Genomic DNA, 19,265 nt, shown 5'->3' with positions numbered 1-19,265 from the left:
AAAAACACAGCTCAACTGTCTGTTTTTACCACCTCCACAACACCAAGTGTAAGAGAGTCCTTACTTTTCCTGTTTAGCATATTCTTGCTGTGTGACAGAAGTGATAAATCTATTCCCTATAAATCTGAAATAGTACATAGAAACTCAGAAAACTAGGCAATCCTTGCAGAATATCAGAAAATGATTACCTTTTTTTATACACTTCACCCATTGGTCACGGCTTTCTGGCGTTGGGGAAAAAATGTACAGTGTGTTTGTGTCATAGACAACCTGGAAAGGAACAATAAAACAGGACTATATTAGACTCACTTATCATACCAACATTGAATGAGCTCAAACATGTCATAATGGTCAAACCTCCAACACCAATCACTGATCATACTGATAGCAATGAAGGTGTTAGGTATGAAGGGGATCCTTATATAGTCCTGATAAAAAAACAACACACAATAATGACAGTCATAGATTCATGGGAGCTGAACATAATAATAACAGATTTCTCTAGCCATGCTAAACAGTGCAGATGGAAAAATCTAATGCTGAGGCCAATTTCCCACCAATCTCCTTAGACAAAAGTTGATTAAAATAATCTACTTTTATTAATCCAGGTGTTGCAAACAGGGCCCTGCAACAAAGCAAATTACAGCCAATTCAGCAACAATCGACCAAAATTCGATGCATTTTATGGCCATGCTATTTATAAATTGGGGTGGTTGACTTTCTTTTGGAATTGGCATTGGCACACATTGGATGCCTTCAGTGGCTACTTTGCTCTTGTTGGGCTTCTAATGTGTACCTGATATTAAACCTTAGTTTTTTTAACTTAAAATAACAAACATGTCTATACTTACCTGCTCTGTGCAATGCTTTTGCACAGAGCAGCCCCAATCTTGTTCTTCTGGGGTCCCCCACCTGCGCTCCAGGCACCTTCTCTTTGGTAAGTGCCCCCACGGAAAGCTGCTTTCCATGGGGGGCACCCGTGCGTGCTCGCTCCCATCCTCCGCTGCTGTGTTCATTGACAAAGAAAGCCTGAATTGGCCCAGTTCCATTGTCACAGCATTTGACTGACAGCAACGGGAGCCAATGGCGTGCACATTGCTCTTTCGCATCAGGCTCAGGTAAGAAAAAGGGGGAGAGGGGAGCTGGGGGGAGCTCCAGCGCAGAAGGTGTTTCACCTTAGTGCATAGAATGCATTAAGGTGAAAAACCTTAATATGCCATTCACATCTAAGCGTTCTGGATTCCAGAATCATGGCAAAATGTGGAATGCGCTTGTGATGCCATTATTTCTTAATGGCAATGCAAGCGCGGGGCAATGTTGCTGCAATTGTTGATCAACAAATCGCACTACAATCGCTGCAAAAATTGCGTCCACAAACGCTCCTGCCTCTAAGCCAAGATTTGGTAAATGAGCTTCTTTTGGAGCATTTTTGGAGCGGAGAGAGCCAAATATCAAAATGAATGGTGCCGCCCCAAAAATAGTCACCTAAAAAACAAAAACAAAAAAAGCTAAAAAAATGGGTCGCTACAGATCGCTCAGGTGTGAATGGAACCCAAGGCTTTAAAACCACTTTAAGGAGGAATGGGCTTCCCCTAGGCATAGCTGTCATTAATGTATCCATTACTATATATGTTCCAATATGGAGATTCTCAAACATACAAATTAGGACCGCACTATGGAGAGGGTCCTTGGCGAGGCAGTATGGCTTCCATTTACACTATATTACCAAAAGTATTGGGACTCCTGTCTTTACATGCACATGAACTTTAATGGCATCCCCGTCTTAGTCCATAGGGTTCAATATTGAGTTGGCCCTCCCTTTGCAGCTATAACAGCTTCAATACTTCTGGGAAGGCTGTCCACAAGGTTTAGGAGTGTGGCTATGGGAAAGTTTGACCATTCTTCCAGAAGCACACTGATGTTGGACAAGAAGGTCTGGCTCGCAGTTTCCGCTCTAATTCCTCCCAAAGGTGTTCTATCGGGTTGAGGTCAGGATTCTGTGTAGGCCAGTCAAGATCAAGTCAGATCTTTCCCATACTGTCTGTAGGGAAACAAGCAGGAGGAGCTTCCTGTGCACTGCTGCTGGTCACATGTTAAAAAAATTTTTTTTTTAAAACAGTCTATGCAATACAGAGTAAAAATAAATAAATAATATCAATAAACTGTAAATTTACGTACAAATATATATTTGGAATCAAATCTTTATTATTTTATGGAAATAGCATGGTGTAGGTGGATTTCTGCCAGTCACAGGCTGTGTCACGCCCCTCCAGCTTATGCCTTAGAAAAAGAGGGAGGTGAAACCTTCATTAATCTACATGTAATATCTCTCCCTCATTTCATTTAGCTGGTTAGTGGGTATGGAGGAGAAGGAAGGGAGTGGGCTGTCATTTACCACTGTGCATATACCCACATGTGTGACTCATCGGTTGCTTAAATTTGAAAGAGAGGAAATGCTCAGCATATACACTCACTGAAAACTGAGCATGTGCAGAGTTGCCACCACAGCTGCAAAATCCCTAGCTGAATTGGGGACATGAACAGAAGAGGGAGATAGAGAGCAGGTTTTTTGCAGAATACAGAAAAGAAATTCCATAGTGACTGAGTATGAACAGCATGGTTTAGTGACACTTTACAGGTCAGGCCTCCTTATCTGATACTCGTTTTGGGTCAGTGGCTAAGAAGCTACTGAATCAGAGGATCAGCATGAACAGCCAAAAAACAAAAATTTACAGAGAGAGAGAGAGAGAGATCAGCAATGGTCATCGTAATATTTCCCTCTGTACAGGTTTCCTTTAAAACATATCTAAACCACTGGATTGAATTATTTTCATTTTTTCAGGCATTTTTTTTTCCTGATAATCTTGTGAATAGTACACTTTCTGTCCCTGGGTGGCTACACACTTTCTCCTACTATATCCATGGAGGGAGCCGTGATTTTCACCCACACTGGACAACAAATATGTCTTCCTCTCTTCATCAACTTTACATGGGAGGGGGTAAAATATTATTTGTTTACAGAGGAAAGATAACATTGTTTGTACTTCTAGTTTAGGTCATTGGAAAGAACAACAGATATTTTCTGTACTTGCTAAAAAATGTTCATGGCCTGAAAAGCTAAAACGCATGCAGCCACCATTTCTAAGGCCTAGTAAGCTCCTAAAAATATTACATTCTTGCTCTTGAGTTTACATACGGTATACTTTCAACAGTTCTTGAAAATCTTTTACAGCCAACCAAAGATGACTCCTCAATAAGTAGAAATGAATCGAGCTATACCTGAAACGCATATTTATTCTGACAAGGCACTTGGTCCATTCCATTCTTCACCACTTCCACGCACTTAACCCTTGTGAGGTCCACAGATCCTTTCTTGTTTTTTTTCTGAAAAAAAATAATGAACACAAACAATTCTTATCTGTTCTTTGTTAGTATCATTCACTAAGGTAATTTTTTTTAAAAGGCATGTCCAACCAAAATGGAAAATTTAGGTTTAGACCCCTTTCACACCAGGGCATTTGCAGGCGCTATAGTGTTAGAAATAGCGCCTGCAATCCTCCCTAAAGAAGCTGCACTATTGTATGTAGTGTGAAAGCCCCGAGGGCTTTCACACTGGAGCGGTGCGCTGGCAGGACGTCAGAAAAAAGTCCTGCCAGCAGCTTCTTTGGAGCGGTGAAGGAGCGGTGTGTTTACCGCTCCTCCACTGCTGCTGCCCATTGAAATCAATGGGGCAGCGCTGTAATACTGCCGGCAAAACGCCGCTGTTGCTGTGTATTGCCGGCGGTTTTAACCCTTTCGCGGCCGCTAGCGGGGGGTAAAAGTGCTGCTAAAAATAGCGGCGTTTTACCGCCGACGCAATGGGCGGTGTGGTGTGGGGTCTAAAGGAGGAATAAACCATAAGAGTCATATTTTTTTGTTATGGCAGCAAGATTATTGAATCCCCAGATACCTTAGATCTGCCTACCCACCGTCTGTTCGTTTTTTTTTGCGCGTCTGGTAGGTAAAATCTGTAAGTCTACCTACCTATACTTTTAACAATAACACATGGTCTTGCCACGTTTATCAAGGTTCATGTATTAAAAAAGTGACGGTGACGTAGCGCATAGGGCGTAAGCAGTGACAGCATGGACAAGAAGTGATGAAATAGGAAGTCTGGTATTCCGTGCCTATACTTGTTTTTATGGCATTTTTAATGGTTTTATTATGCAAGTGCGTTCTCTTCTGAATAAATTTGCCATTTCAGTTACCATAGTGTTTTTACTACACTATGCGAGCCTTTTTCATTATGTTTACCTAGCTGAGAGCTATGCATTATGGCCGCATGAATATTTAAAGGTGCCGTACCCCAAAATCTGTGTAGACATTCACTACTCCATCAACGAAGATCCCTGTGGACGGAGGTGTTTCTGATCCTGGGAGCCGTGAGGATTAGATTGATAACATCATGCTTCTTTTCTCCAAAGTGGAGGTGAGAATTTTGAGAGACTGGAGGGAGCACGTGGTGTTTTACTATAGGAAGATTGTCACCTATTTCACAGTGAAGCAGGTCACGTAAATCACAGATGGTCATTAGTATCATCATACTGGAAGGAATATCTCTATAGACTGGGAATCTTTTTAAAGATTTTATTATGTGCATTTAGGATCCTACATCACTGGTCATATCACAGTTTACACTGTTTTCAATTGTGTATTCTTATTATTATACTTTAAGTAACCAGTACTTTAAGTACCAGTAACTTAGCAGCTCTACACTATTATTTTATTGCAGGTTTTTATTGCCGCCTGTCAGCTGTTAGGGAGATTCTCCCTCTTTATCTGTCATGTTCATCGTCAATAAAAGTAGAAAATCCCAAATTTTGGGTTGTTTCTGGAATAGTAATAGAGGGGAAATCTTCCAATGGGGACATTACTTCTGGTGACAAACAAGGATTCCCTCACGTTGGAGGGATTTCCTCTCATTTCCTGTTTTGGATATAGAAATCTCTACTATGGGACACAGATGACGTAAAAGCGGCCGTCGGTGGTAAAGCGGCGCTATTTTTAGCGGCGCTTTACCGTCGTTTTAGCGGCGGTCTGCGGGCACTAGCGGGATGGTTTTAACCCCCGCTAGAGCCCGAAAAAGGGTTAAAACTGCCCGCAAGATGCTGCTGCAGCGGTGCTTTGCCGGCGGTATAGCCGCGCTGCCCCATTGATTTCAATGGGTAGGAACGGTTTAGGAATGGGGAATACACCGCTCCTTCACCGCTCCAAAGATGCGGCTAGCAGGACTTTTTTTTTGCCGTCCTGCCAGCGCACCGCTCCAGTGTGAAAGCCCTCGAGCTTCACACTGGAGTGAAAGGGGCCGGTGCTACACAGGCACTATTTTTAGCGCTGTAGCGCCTGAAAACCGCCCCAGTGTGAAAGGGGCCTTAGTTTTACTTTAAGGCTGGGTTCACGTATATATGTGAATGTGATGCGCTTGGACCTTTCACAGACGATCTACATATATGTGGGCCTAGCCATGGTGCATTTTTAAAAAGAGTCTTGTGCGTTTTTTATCCTGGATCAGGTGCGATTTCAAATAAATAATTTGTACCTGAATCGCATCTAAACAGGTGAACAAAACCGCACAGGACACCTTTTAAAAATTGCGCTGGGACTGAGGCCGGACATGTGTGAACCGAGCCTAAAGCTTAACCGACCCTATAAAGTGAAACTGAAACAATGAGTGTGGCATTTCTTCTATTTATGTTTTTTTATTGCCTTTCTCTTTTAGACCTCCCTGAACTAGGTAGCAGAGCATTATTGCTTATTGAGATAAATCGCAAAACTTTCCTGTGCTGCTATGCTGTACCTCAAATACTGTTAATGATTCCCACTTTATTCGCAACATAACAAAAACATATAACTTAAAATTTAGTGCAGCTCCACTATAGTGCAAAAAAACAAAGAAAAACATGCTACATATTTTGTGACATCCTGTCACCCTAAAAAATGGTATAGTGCTGAAATGATGTGCACACTTTGCATAACCAGTGGTATGTCATCTGTAGCCAATATAATACACACAAACTCTTGTCACTCCCACCTAGTTCATGCTTTGCGCCATGATGTCACGCAGACTCCACCCAATGACCCAATGCGTTTTGTCACGATTGTGTTACTTCTTCGGGGAATCCCTTGAGGTTGTGTGTATTTGTCAGGATGCACCCACCAACAGACAGTCTCATCCCTCCAGGAGACCCCTGAGGTGCAGAAGAACGCACATCCCTGTTGCGCACAAGAACCAGGCTATGGTGCATAGATGTGCGCATGCTCGAACAAAAGTGCAAACAGAAGCCGTCACGCATCTTCGTTCGCGACGGCGTTTGCGCGCACCCGCGCTTGCACCAAGTGAAGCTATTTAAGCCCAGCTAGTGCTTTGCCCGGTGCTGCTTTGTCTTCAGCCTCTGAGTGTCCTGTGCCCGGTTAACCTGTGTCCTGATTCCTATGATCTACCCGGCTCGTCTTGACCACCCCTTGAACTCTGCCTGCATCTACCCGGCTCAGCTTGACCTGTGACCTACCTTCTGTCTCCTTCCTGGAATCTGCTCCGCTGATCCGGCTTGACCTGGCTTGTCCCTGACTTCGATCCTGCCTGCACCCTGTACCCGATTCAGCCTGCCGTGTATGACCCTGCCTGCCTGACCTTGCTACTTGCTGCTGTCATCTGCACCTGCTACCACCTGTTGGCCTTCTGCTGGAGTCTCCCTGTGTCTTCATCAGCTCCATCGGGACCAGCCGCCCAGCTGCCACCAGAGACTTCCTGGCGCTCGTGCGACTCTACACTCTGGCGCCTTCTGTTTACTCTATCAGGGGCCCTGAGTCACAGTGGAAAGGGAGGCCTTGCCCATCCATAGAGGCTCTGATTCTCACCTGAACCGGTGAACAGGAATGCACCGGACCCCATGGTGGGAAAAGTGGCCGCACATTTGTGAACCTGGCCTAAAGCCAGCCATAGATGATAAAATTTTCTTTCCTGCAACCTATACACAGTCATTTTAGCACTGCAGATGCAAACCCTGAGAGGACATTGAGTTTAAACTTGAAGGAGTGGAACTTAACCATTTCCCGCCTGCCATATAGCTATATGATGGCCGCAAAGTGGTTTTATTATCCTGACTGGGCGTCATATGGAGGTCCAGCAGGATAAGCCACTTGTGCGCGCAGCGTGGCGATTGGTGGTGTGGTGTTGTGTCAGTCTGACACACTGCATCTCCAATCTAGGTAAAGAGCCTATGACGTACGCTCTTTATCATGTGATCAGCTGTGTCCAATCACAGCTGATCACATTGTAACCAGGAAGTGTAGTTTATTGGCTTTTCCTCTGTTCGCGATGACAAGGTGCGGGTACAGGAGAGTCGATCGGCTTCTCTCTTGACAGGGGGGTCTGCGCTGATAATCAGCACATTATTAGTACAGACCCACCAAGGATGCCCACTAGAGCCCACCCATGACCACCAGGGATGCCTATCAGTGCCCATAAGAGGTGCCAATTTGTGCCCATCAGTAATGCCTGCCAGTGCCTCCTCATCAGTGCTGTCTCAGTGCCCATCAGTGCCACCTATAAGTGCCCATCAGTGCGGCCTTTCAGTGCCTATCAGTGCCACCTATAAGTGCCCATCAGTGCTGCATATTAGTGCCTCTTCATCAGTGCCACCTCATCAGTGCCCATCAGTGCCACCTTATCAGTGCCCATCAGTGCAGCCTCATCAGTGCCCATCAGTGAAGGAGAAAACTTACTTATTTACAAAATTTTATAGCAAAAGCAAAGAGAAACTTTTTTTTTTCTAAAATATGTCAGTCTTTTTTTATTTATTTAGCATAAAATAAAAAAGCCAGTGGTGATCGAATACCACTAAAAGAAAGTTCTATTTGTGGGAACAAAATGATAACAATTTTGTTTGGGTACAATATTGCATGACCGTGAAATGGTCATTTAAAATGCGACAGCGCTGAAAGCTGAAAATTAGCCTGGGCAGGAAGTGTCCTGAATTGAAGAAGTTAAGCATATTAAAAAGAACTAATTAAAATATTAATACTAAATTATAAGTGATTAAAATGTTCAAATGCGCAGTAACCCATAACAGACATACTTGAAATGTACTTGTGTACTTGTCCCAATTAAGAGCACTAAGCCCTGTTTCACACTGAGCCACGGGAAGGAAGCCGTGCAAGTTCAGCTGAACTTGCACTATTTCACTCCCGCATGTCAGTCCCAATTTCGGCGGCAATTTCACAGACATCGCATCCCAAAATCACAAAAAGTAGAAACTACTTTTTGAAATCAGTGCAGCGCCGCAAATGCAGCGTTGCACCAATTAGGACGCTGCCTTTGCTGGCAATTGCCGCCGATTTGACATGCTTTTCCCTGCTTCACATTGGTGCAATTTGACATGCGATTTGACAGACCTCTACTTTTTCAGCTTCAACATGATAGCATAGAACAGTGGGGGAGATCAGCACACTAACATTGCATAGTTAGTATAGTGACCTCTCAGTATTTTCTATTCAGCCTGCTGGGTTGAACAAAAAAAAAAAAACTTAACGTGTGTATCAGGCTTTAGTCATAGAGATCATGATCTCTATGGCTAAGCCTGGATGGGTAAAATGCATTTGAGGGGTGGACCTAGGGTGGAAGGATGTGGTGTGTGCTATTCATCAATCAACTTGTGAGACTTTGTGATATCATTGGAGCAACTCCCTTTTTTCGTAGTAATTCTGATAAAGGTTACATTCATCTGTAAATAAATATGTGTTGGTTTATCACAGGAGCAAAATCTTAATGATTATTATTATTATTAATAACAATTTATATAGCGCAAACAGTTTACGCAGCGATTTACAATGTAGATGGGGACAGCACAATTACAGTACAGTACAGAAGGGACAGGAGGGCCCTGCTCATAGAGCTTACATTCTAAAGGGAGGGGGTGGTGGTACAAAAGGTAATAGATTCGGGAAATGATTTGATGGGGTTGTTAGGTGGGTATGGGATAGATTTCCCTGAATAAGTGAGTTTTCAGGGATCTCCTAATAGTGGACAGGTTAGGGGCTGATCAGATATACCGGGGCAGGGGAATTCCAGAGCATGGGAGAGTTTCTGGAGAAGTCCTGAGGAAGAGCAAGAGAGGAGGTAACAAGGGAGCTAGAGATCAGGAGGTCCTGGGAGGAGCAGATGGGACGATTTGGGCGATATCTGCAGATGAGGTTGGTGATGTAGATGGGGGCGATGTTGTGAATGGCCTTGTATGTTATGGTTAGCATTTTGAATTTTACACGGTGGGGTAGGGGAAGCCAGTGAAGGGATTGGCAGAGAGGGGCGGCAGTCACGGAACGATTAGTGAGGTGTATTAGTCTAGCAGCAGCATTCATAATAGACCGAAGGGGGGGTAGTCTGCGTAAGAGTAGGCCATTAAGGAGAGAGTTGCAGTAGTCAAGGCGGGAAATAATCAAGGAGTGAATAAGTTGCTTTGTGGTGTCATTAATCAGGAAAGGTCGAATTCTGGAGATGTTGCGAAGGTTAAGGTGGCAGGATTTAGTCAGCGATTGAATGTGGGGGCTGAAGGAGAGGTCAGAGTCAAGGATTACACCCAGCACCCTGGCATGTGTGGAGGGACCAATGGTTGTGTTGTTGATCTTAATGGTAAAGTCATGGGTGGGACCGGGAAGGAGGAAATATTACAAGCTCAGTTTTAGAAAGACTGAGTTTGAGAAAGTGATGTGAAATCCATTGATGTCATTCAATAAGTTTGAGATCTGTGAGGAGATCGAGGGGGTGAGTTGAGGAGTGGTGAGATAGATCTGTGTGTCATCGGCATAGAGGTGGTATTTGAAGCCATGTGAGGTTATGAACTGGCCCAGGGAATCAGTATAGAGCGAGAATAGGAGGGGACCAAGGACAGAGCCTTGGGGTACCCCAACAGAGAGAGGAAGACGAGGAGATGGAGTTGTAAGTAACACTGAAAGTGCACTGAGATAGGTAGGAGGAGAATCAGGATAAAGCAGAATCACAGAGGCCAAGGGAGTGTAGTTTGCTGAGGAGGAGCAGGTGGTCAACTGTGTCAAAGGCAGCAGAGAGGTCTAAAGCCCCACAAACTATCAGATTTTCTGCTGATTTTTTTCCTTCAGATTTACCAAAACCATATAACATGAGGTCAAACCTTAGGAATTTCAATATGTATGCAATCAGGCAGCCCCTTGCATTACATGGTTTTAGTATATCTGAAGACAAAAATCTGCAGAAAATCTGATCGTGTGTATGGGGCTTTAGAGTATGGAGTAATGTCCATTGGTTTTAGCAGTTAGTAGGTCATTGGTGAGTTTTAGTAGGTCAGTTTCAGTAGAATGTTGTGGACAGAAGCTGGACTGTAGAGGGTCGAGAAGGTTGTTGTCCGTGAGGTAGCAACTCATTTGGTCTTAGCCCTTGTACACACGGTCGTACATTCCGACGGAAAATGTCCGATCGGACCGTGTTGTCGGATAATCCGACCGCGTGTGGGCTCCATCGGACTGTTTCTGTCTGAATATCCGACCGACAAAGTTTTAGAGCTGGGCTATAAAATTTTCCGACAACATAGTCCGATGGGACTTTGTCCTATTGTTTGTAGAGAATTCCGATCGGACAAAGTGCCACGCATGCACAGATCAAATTCCTAGACCAAAGCTATTGGCTACTAGCCTGAACGTAGTCCCGTCGTAACGAAATAACGTCACCACGTTCTGAACGATCGGATTTTCCGACAACGCTGTCCGACCGTGTGTATGCAACACCAGTTTCGGACAAAATCCGTCGGACAAAATGTTGTTGTCGGAATGTCCGACCTTGTGTACAAGGGCTTAGACAAGGTGTTCAATGAGCTTGGAGGCAAATGGGAGCAGGGAGGTGGGTCTTAAGCTATTCAAACAAGTGGGATCTAGTGAGGGTTTTTTAAGTATGGGGGTAACCAGTGCATGTTATGATGTATATATGGTGTTTGGACTGCTTACTGGACCCCTATAACCTTTGACCCTGATGCCCATGACAGGATATTTTTAATGATGTGTAAAAGAGCGCGATGTCATTTAAAATGTAATAACTGCATATCTGCGAAAAGGTTGCTTACATATTAACTTCTGTCTGTGCAAATATGACTTGATGTTATCTAAATGGCACATTAACATTTTACACAAACAGATTATTTTTTTCCTGGGTGAACCGTGATCTAATTTTAAAGGGAAAAAGTTATAAATAATGAAGATTTACAAAAACAAAGGGGGTTGCACTTAAAGAGGAAGTAAACCCTGATGAGTTTACTTCCTCTTTCATTCCCTGCAAAGGTAAAGCATAATGGACTACTATGCATCGCATAGTAGTCCATTATGTGTCACTTACCTGACACAGGAGCCAGCGAAGTCACCGCTGTCCCCGTAGTCCGGCGCATCCATCTTCTCGGTGGGTCTTGCTGCTCCGCCGCTGTCATTCGGCGAAGCCGCGATGACGTCATTCCCGCGCATGCACACAGGAGCCACCACTCGCGGCATATCAGCGTTGACCGCGGTGCGCTCAGTGCGCCTGCGCGCCGCTGTCTACAGCGCATGCGCCGTAGACAGCGGTGCCTGTCTTTCGGCAAATATCTCCTAAACCGTGTAGGTTTAGGAAATATTTCTTGGACCTACAGGTAAGCCTTAATCTAGGCTTACCTGTAGGTCAAAGTTGGTTGTAAGGGTTTACAACCACTTTAAGGCCCCTTATATTTACTACACTGACAACTGGTTCCTCCAGCCTGGAAGAGGTTTTCATGCTAAAAGTGGTAGTAAACCTCCACCTTTTTTTTTTAAACAAAAAAACCTGCAAGGCAGAGGCATAATGAGCTAGTATGCAGTGCATACTAGCTCATTATGAAATACTCGCCTTAGAACGAGGCACCGGTATCTCACCCAATTCACGCCGAGGGAGCTGACATGTTGCCTCTTCGTGTCTTCCGGGTATCACAGCTCCGGCGCTGTGAGTGGCAGATGCGGCGATACCTCACTCCCATGCATGCGCGCAGGAGTCTTTTTCCCGGCAAGGTCTTGTAGTTCTGCCGGACCTTCAGCTGGGCCTTAAGAGCGCATGTGCTGTATGACGTCAGCAGCTGCATGAAAAGTAAATTTCTCCTAAGCCGTACAGGTTTAGGAGATATTAATTTTACCTACAGGTAAGCCTTATTATAGGCTTACCTGTAGGTAAAAGTAAGAAAAAAGACTATACAACCACTTTAAGGCTGGCAATATATTATACATATTAGTGGCATTCTTATTGGGGTGCAGAAAACAACCGGGTGACACCCGCCAGAGGGGTGACACAATCCCATCCATGACAGTACATGGATCGGTGACCACATCATTTACTGGGGCCAATTTGGATTGCGTACCATGACAGGGGGCTGCTGGCCTAAAACTAGCCTGCCCAGCCCCCCTGCAGGGCACTCTGGCAGGCTAGACAGGAGAGAGCCTCATGTGCTAGCCTGCCCAGTGTCAACTGCTCTGTCCGGCTGTCACTCTGCTGGGCAGGACAGAGCACTGTGGTAGGCTGGGGGGGAGAGCTGCGCTGACCACTTCCATCAGCTCATTCCCCACAGTTACAACCTTTTTTACCACCTGCCCCACCCTATTAGATTGTAAGCTCTTCTGAGCAGGGCCCTCTTAATCCTCTTGTATTTTTTTGTATTATAACTGTATTGTCTCCCTTTTATATTGTAAAACGCTCCGTAAACTGTTGGCACTATATAAATCCTGTATACTAATAATAATGCGGCGGTGTGGTAAAACATTTTTCTTGTACAATTTTCCTTTAGGTTTACCAAAACCATATAATATGAGGTCAAACCTAAACACTTTCAATTTGTATGCAATCAGGCAGGCCCTTGCACTATATAGTTGAAGGTAAATCCAAACAAAATTGAAAAAGAAAATTGTATAATGTATGGCCTGTTGCCTTGAAATGCTTTTCTATTTATGTATATTTTCAGCCATTTGTTTCAGAAGCAATGCACAAATCCTTAATTTCATGCCATTTCCCTATTTTGGTGGCAGCATATTACTGAATGTTGGTTACTCATAGTGTCAAGGAACTGACATAATGTGCTAAAAAATGATGAAAGTATGTAATGGCATGTAATAAGCAGAAATGTATGCAGCATTTTTATCAAGGCTTTACAAGGCTAAAATAGAATAAAAGAAACATCAGTTTACCACATATAATATGAATATAGGTACCGTATATACTCGAGTATAGGCCGACCCGAATATAAGCCGAGGCCCCCAATTTACCCCCAAAAAACTGGAAAACGTATTGACTCGTGTATAAGCCGAGGGTGAGACATGGCTGTCCATCCCTGTGTGTCCGTCCATCCCTGTGTGTGTGTCCGTCCATCCATCCCTGTGTGTGTGTCCATCCATCCATCCATCCATCCATCCCTGTGTGTGTGTCCGTCCATCCATCCCTGTGTGTGTATCCATCCATCCATCCATCCCTGTGTGTGTGTGTGTGTGTGTGTGTGTGTGTGTGTGTATTCATCCATCCATCCATCCCTGTGTGTGTGTGTGTGTGTGTGTGTGTGTATCCATCCATCCATCCATCCATCCCTGTGTGTGTGTGTGTGTGTGTATCCATCCATCCATCCCTGTGTGTGTGTGTGTGTGTGTGTGTGTGTGTGTGTGTGTGTGTGTGTGTGTGTGTCCGTGCAGCCTTGTGTGTGTGTCCAGCCTACCTGTGTCCCAAGCCTCCGTCCCGAGCCGCCGTCGTCCCGAGCCTCCTCTGTCCCGTGCCTCCTCTGTCCCGTGCCTCCTCTGTCCCGTGCCTCCTCTGTCCCGTGCCTCCTCCGTCCCGTGCCTCCTCCGTCCCGTGTCGTGCCGATGGATCGCCGCTCTTCTCGGCGGCCATTCTACAATTCAAAAGCCGCGCCTCCGTCCTCCGCCTGTGATAGGCGGAACACTCAATTTCCCAGCAGCCTGTGTTCCGCCTATCACGGACATCCTCTCATACTCGTCCGTAGTATGAGAATGAACGGATGTCCGTGATAGGCGGAACACTGACTGCTGGGAAATTCAGTGTTCCGCCTATCACAGGCGGAGGCGGAGAAGGAGGCGCGGCTTTTGAATTTTAATGTCCGCCGTCTGTCTGCTCGATACGCTGATCGAGCAGTCAGACAGCGGTGACTCGAGTATAAGCCGAGGGGGCACTTTCAGCCTCAAAAAAGAGGCTGAAAATCTCGGCTTATACTCGAGTATATACGGTATGTGTATAAATGGCACTGCAATTACCCTATGCTTAAAGCGACACAGATGTCTTTTACCATGCTTAGCAGTTCAGTCTGCTGGACCCTGCATCACTAATGTCTCCAATAGTGAAGCAGATGTTGGCGGGTTGAACCCAAAACTGCAGTTCAGTGCCAGAAAATGAACACTCCTGTAAGTATCAGGTTCTAACGCGTCAGTGAACAACTTCTTCTTACTACTGCAGGGGTCAATGGTGCAGGGCCCAGGACAGGTTAAGTTGTTCTTTGCAGGGAGACCATTATTTTAGATTTAAGTTGCGTTAAAGAAAACATTTATTATATTGCAGCTTAACAGATCTTTGATGTGATGGCTGCATTCATTTTTTTTAAAGATTCATTTTCTTTATTATCACCTGGTGATTCAGTCATTAAGTCTGTTGTTTTTCAAAAGAACAAACTCTCTTGCAAATTGTATCAGTTACTGGGATGAGTCAAACCATTTAACACCGATAGGGGTGCTTACAATGATCAGCTTTTATTTATTCAACTGTTAGGGCTCGTTCAAACCATACATGCATGAAAACTGGTGCAAACTCATGGGAAAACCGCACAGATGTCACTTGTAGAGACATCAGTTTACATCAGTTTCACTCAGTTTTCAAGCACGTGGACAACAGTTTTTACGCGCGTCAGTTATGTGCCCTATTCACATCAATATCACGTCAGATTTGTTCCCATGCAGAAAACTGCATGTACGTTGCAGATTCCTGCGCAAAATAAATCCGCATATGATACCAGTGTTGTGGTGTGAACAGGGCACATAGAGAAGAATTCGTTTTTTTTAGCCTTTGCAGAACGTCTCTGCACCATGGTGTGAATGAGGCCTTTATCGCAAAAGGAAACATTTGTTTTGCTGTAGTTACTTTTAAAGTGTGAGGTACATATGTTAGTGTATCTAAATATGCTAGTACATCTAACACTCCTCTCCCCCTAAACTAACAATGCTGCTGTCCAAATGTGCCATGTGCTCCTTTATCCAGAGTTAGACGCTCTTTAATACAGGAGGGATGTTACTGGCGAGATCGAAAAATAAAACAGCCACGACATCTAATGATTGATGATCGGTAAGCTGTAATATATTACATGTTTGGTTTTGGGTATAATAACACCTTTATATCTTGAAATGCATGAAGGAGTTGATTTACAAAAAGGCAAATAGACTGTTCCCTTTTGCAGAAGTTGCACTTTGCAAGGGAATTTTCCCCAAAGATTAGTGAATGTGTTGACGTTTTACTTTGCAAAGAATACCCAATCACATGCAGGAAAAAAAAAAAAACTGCAGAGAAAAACTTAAAGCGGGGTTCCACCCTAAAGTGGAACTTCCGCTGATCGGAACCCTCCCCCCCTCCGGTGTCACAATTGGCACCTTACAGGGGGGAGGGGGGTGGAGATACCTGTCAAAGACAGGTATTTAAACCCACTTCCGGGCATAGACTCCCATGGGAGTCTATGTCATTTCCTGTCCTGCCGCACTGTCTGCTGGGACACACACGGGTCCCAGTGACAGCGCCGACAATTCCTATTGCACTGCGCGACTCGTGCATGCGCAGTAGGGAACCGGGAAGTGAAGCCCGATTCGCTTCACTTCCTGATTCCCTCACCTAGAATGGTGACAGCAGCAGCCGAGAGCCGAGTGATCGATCGGCCTCGGCTGCCGGCATCACTGGAACCCGGGACAGGTGAGTGTCCATTTATTAAAAGTCAGCAGCTGTAGTATTTATAGCTGCTGGCTTTTAATATTTTTTTTTAGGTGGAATCCCTCTTTAATCTCAATCACTAAGCTCTGGGGCAAATTCCCTTTCATAGCACCATTTTCTTTGCAAAAGTAAACTGCCAAATTGTCTTTGGTAAGTCAACCCCAAAGTCTCCTTTAACCTCCCTGGCGGTATTTCCGAGTCTGGCTCGGGGTGTAATTTCAGAACCCAAAGCGGTAACCCAGAGTCAGGGGATTGCATCGCATGATCCAGAAAGAGCTTAGTTACCTTGTCCCCTGCATCCTGCGATGTCTCCCTGCAGTGTGAGTGGTTCGTCCTCCGTTCGATTCATCAAGGAGCCGGGCCCCGTTCCCTGCGAGCGTTGCGACGCACGGGGACGGAGAGCTGCGCCAAATTCAAAAAGTGAAACACACACAATACATACAGTACACATTGCTGTATGAAATTATTTCACATCCCTTTTGTCCCTAGTGCTTTGTCCAGTGCCCTGCATGCAGTTTTATATTATAAAAACTGTTCTTTATGCCTGGAAACTGGAGATTGTCCATAGCAACCAAAACTGTCCCTTTACATCAAAAGTGGTTTTAGACCAGCTAGAAAACAGCGACAATAAATTAGAATCACTCGCAGAATTGAGGGATAGCGATTTGTGGGGAGATCCGTCATCAAATATTGAAAAGTAGTGACAGCGACAATTCTGAAACTGAGCAAATTTCTGTGTTTTTGATTTAATTAAATTATTGAATATTTTTTTATTATTGTTATATTATTATTTGGTATAATTATTTATAGTTATTTATTATATTATAATTTATGATTTCATTTTTCAAACTTTATCATACCCGGGATGTCTGCTAGACTCTGGTTTGGACAGATTTAAGTGAGTTATTCCTAAGAATTACAGGCCTACAATATAAAATGCCAAATTTCCATGCAAAATAATTGTACCGCTTTCAGCAACTAAAATCTGACATAATCGCACCGCCAGGGAGGTTAAACCCTGTATATTGCTAGATTGGAGAATCTTGTAAGACGAAACCAAGTGCTCTTGCTGAAACTATTTATTGATGCCAATGTTGTGTGGAATGTAAAAGAACTATATATGGTGGTTGATGAATTGTCAATTTATTATTTTTACTACCTTCATTTAATATATCATCTTGATCTGTTTTAGGTGGTGTGTCATATGTGTAATACTACAAACGTTGCTATGATTCTTACAACACAGCAAGCATTTGCAGTTCTACTGAGCTAACTTCCGAATTACTACATTATGCAATAACTCTACTCATTCTTTTCTTTTAAAATGTAGGAGAAAATAATTTTTTCCCTGATCTGTATAGAAATACACATACAGTATGTATATATATATCGTCTGAAGCCTGTGCCTCGTCAAAAAGCTGAAATAAAATCTTCACTGTGCGTTCACCTCTCAGGACCTGTGAGTGGCGCTCTCACGTTTGGATTATATGTACTAGTGTTTGCTGCACACCTAGGCCCATTTTTTATCTCTATGTGTGCAGTGGTAACTACTGAATTATGAAAATATACACATAGATAGATACTTTCTGTGCTCACCAGGAATATTTGGATTTGGAATGCACATATCTGCATACTTCAATAAAAGGGTCCCCATTTTTATAGTTGATGATCAATTAAAGTGGAGTTTCCGCTTTGGGGAAAACAATTCAAATTCAGCAGCTACAAATACTGTAGCTGTTGACTATTACTATATGAACAATTACCTGTCCAGGGAGTCCACGATGTCGGCACCCCCGCCAATCTTTGAATCGACGGTCAGGTGCAGCCACCACCATTCCAATAAGGGAACCCGGCTTCCTACTGCTTATGCGTGAAGCGCACTGCGCTTTCTGATTGGTCCAGTGGTGGAAGAAGTAGGAGGCGGCCCTGTCTCCCGGAAGTGGGGAAGGGGGCCTATCAAATACAGGTCCCTGTTCCCCCCCTCCCCCCTGAAAGGTGCCAAATGTGACACTGGAGGGGGAGGAAGCAATTAAGTGGAAGTTCCATTTTTGGGTAGCACTCCGCTTTAAATACATTTATTGCAACATGGGCTTGTCTCTGGGTTTTAATCACAGCTGTGGCTTAGAGCAGTAGTAAACTTGTAAAAGGAAAAAAAAATCTGGTTCCCCTGCAAGGTAATGTCATAATGTACTAGTTTTCATTGCATACTAGCGCATTATGAAAGGCTTACCTTAAAACGATGCCCTCCAGCAACGCACTGTCACCGCTGCCAGGCCTTCCAGCTTCACTCGTTCACGGGCTCCAACCGTAGGCCGAGCTGCAATACTGTCACTCCTGCACATGGGAGTCACGATTACAGCAGACTACTCTCAATGGAAAGCACATTTGAGTAAGCTGTCCATTCAGAGCTCAATGCGCATGCACTGGTGATGTCACCGGCTGCAAAAGATGCGAAATGGTGCACGCTTAGGAGATATTCATTTTACCTACAGGTAAACATTATTATAAGTTTACCTGTAGGTAAAAGTGACAAAACAGAATCTACTACCACTATACTGCATGGCAGTTTTTGATAGACATGGCTTTATGTGACACTAAACTCTGTTTTCAAAAAAAAATTCTATTCAAGTATGTATTCTTACATTTAAAAAAAAAAAATATCTTGCTGTGATCTGATTTCCTTTTAGAGGGTGGCAATGTTCATTCTCTATGGTCCCACTGTATTTAGGAATGTAGACACGCTCTCTTGAGATGAACTATGAGATTTGTAGAAAGCATAGAGCAGTGCACATGGTGGTAACTAACATGCACTGCTTGTTCCAATGGAAGTGAGAGAGGAAAAAAAGAGGTTCAGGAGGACATTACAAGGAGGTAGAAAACCCCAGCAAGAAATGGTTTTATGAAAAAGAGATTACAGGGCCATGAATGTGTTTGTTACCCTAAAAAATAAATAGATCCTGTTCCCCTAAAGCAGAAATAACACCACAGTGCTTGTGCTGTGTAATTTGGCCCCCTATATCACCTGAAATATCTGTCTGATCCTGTCTGGTTCGGCCCTCCCCCCTGTAAACTGATCACGGTTTATCATGGCTGCTGAGCCTTGACAACCTGGTCAGTCTCTCTCTGCTCTCCTTTGTTCTCTCCCCCCTTCCCTGCCTGCCTTTCAGCTCCAGACACTGCCTGCCCCCTCCTGCTGCTATAAAAAAAACTATATCATCTGTATACCTTCCCATCTGTTAAGTAATGC

At 44.1% G+C, this 19,265-nt stretch overlaps 1 protein-coding gene across 2 annotated transcripts in view; it reads right to left on the bottom strand.

The window, feature by feature from the left end:
• The window catches only part of TEC (tec protein tyrosine kinase), a 142,246-nt gene that overhangs the window by 61,766 nt on the left and 61,215 nt on the right, over nucleotides 1-19,265 (bottom strand). For both annotated transcript variants that reach the window (XM_077477526.1, XM_077477525.1), the window contains exons 3-4: nucleotides 3,280-3,384; nucleotides 189-270 (exon numbers count right to left, since the gene is read on the bottom strand). In XM_077477526.1, coding sequence (XP_077333652.1) covers nucleotides 189-270; nucleotides 3,280-3,384 — 187 coding nt within the window. The remainder of the gene's footprint in view (nucleotides 1-188; nucleotides 271-3,279; nucleotides 3,385-19,265) is intronic.

Source organism: Lithobates pipiens, unplaced genomic scaffold (assembly GCF_037356315.1).
Source record: "Lithobates pipiens isolate NorthernLeopardFrog02 unplaced genomic scaffold, aLitPip1_a1.2 Scaffold_13, whole genome shotgun sequence".
Classification (NCBI taxonomy): Eukaryota; Metazoa; Chordata; class Amphibia; order Anura; family Ranidae; genus Lithobates; species Lithobates pipiens.
This window is presented reverse-complemented; position numbering and strand designations above follow the sequence as displayed.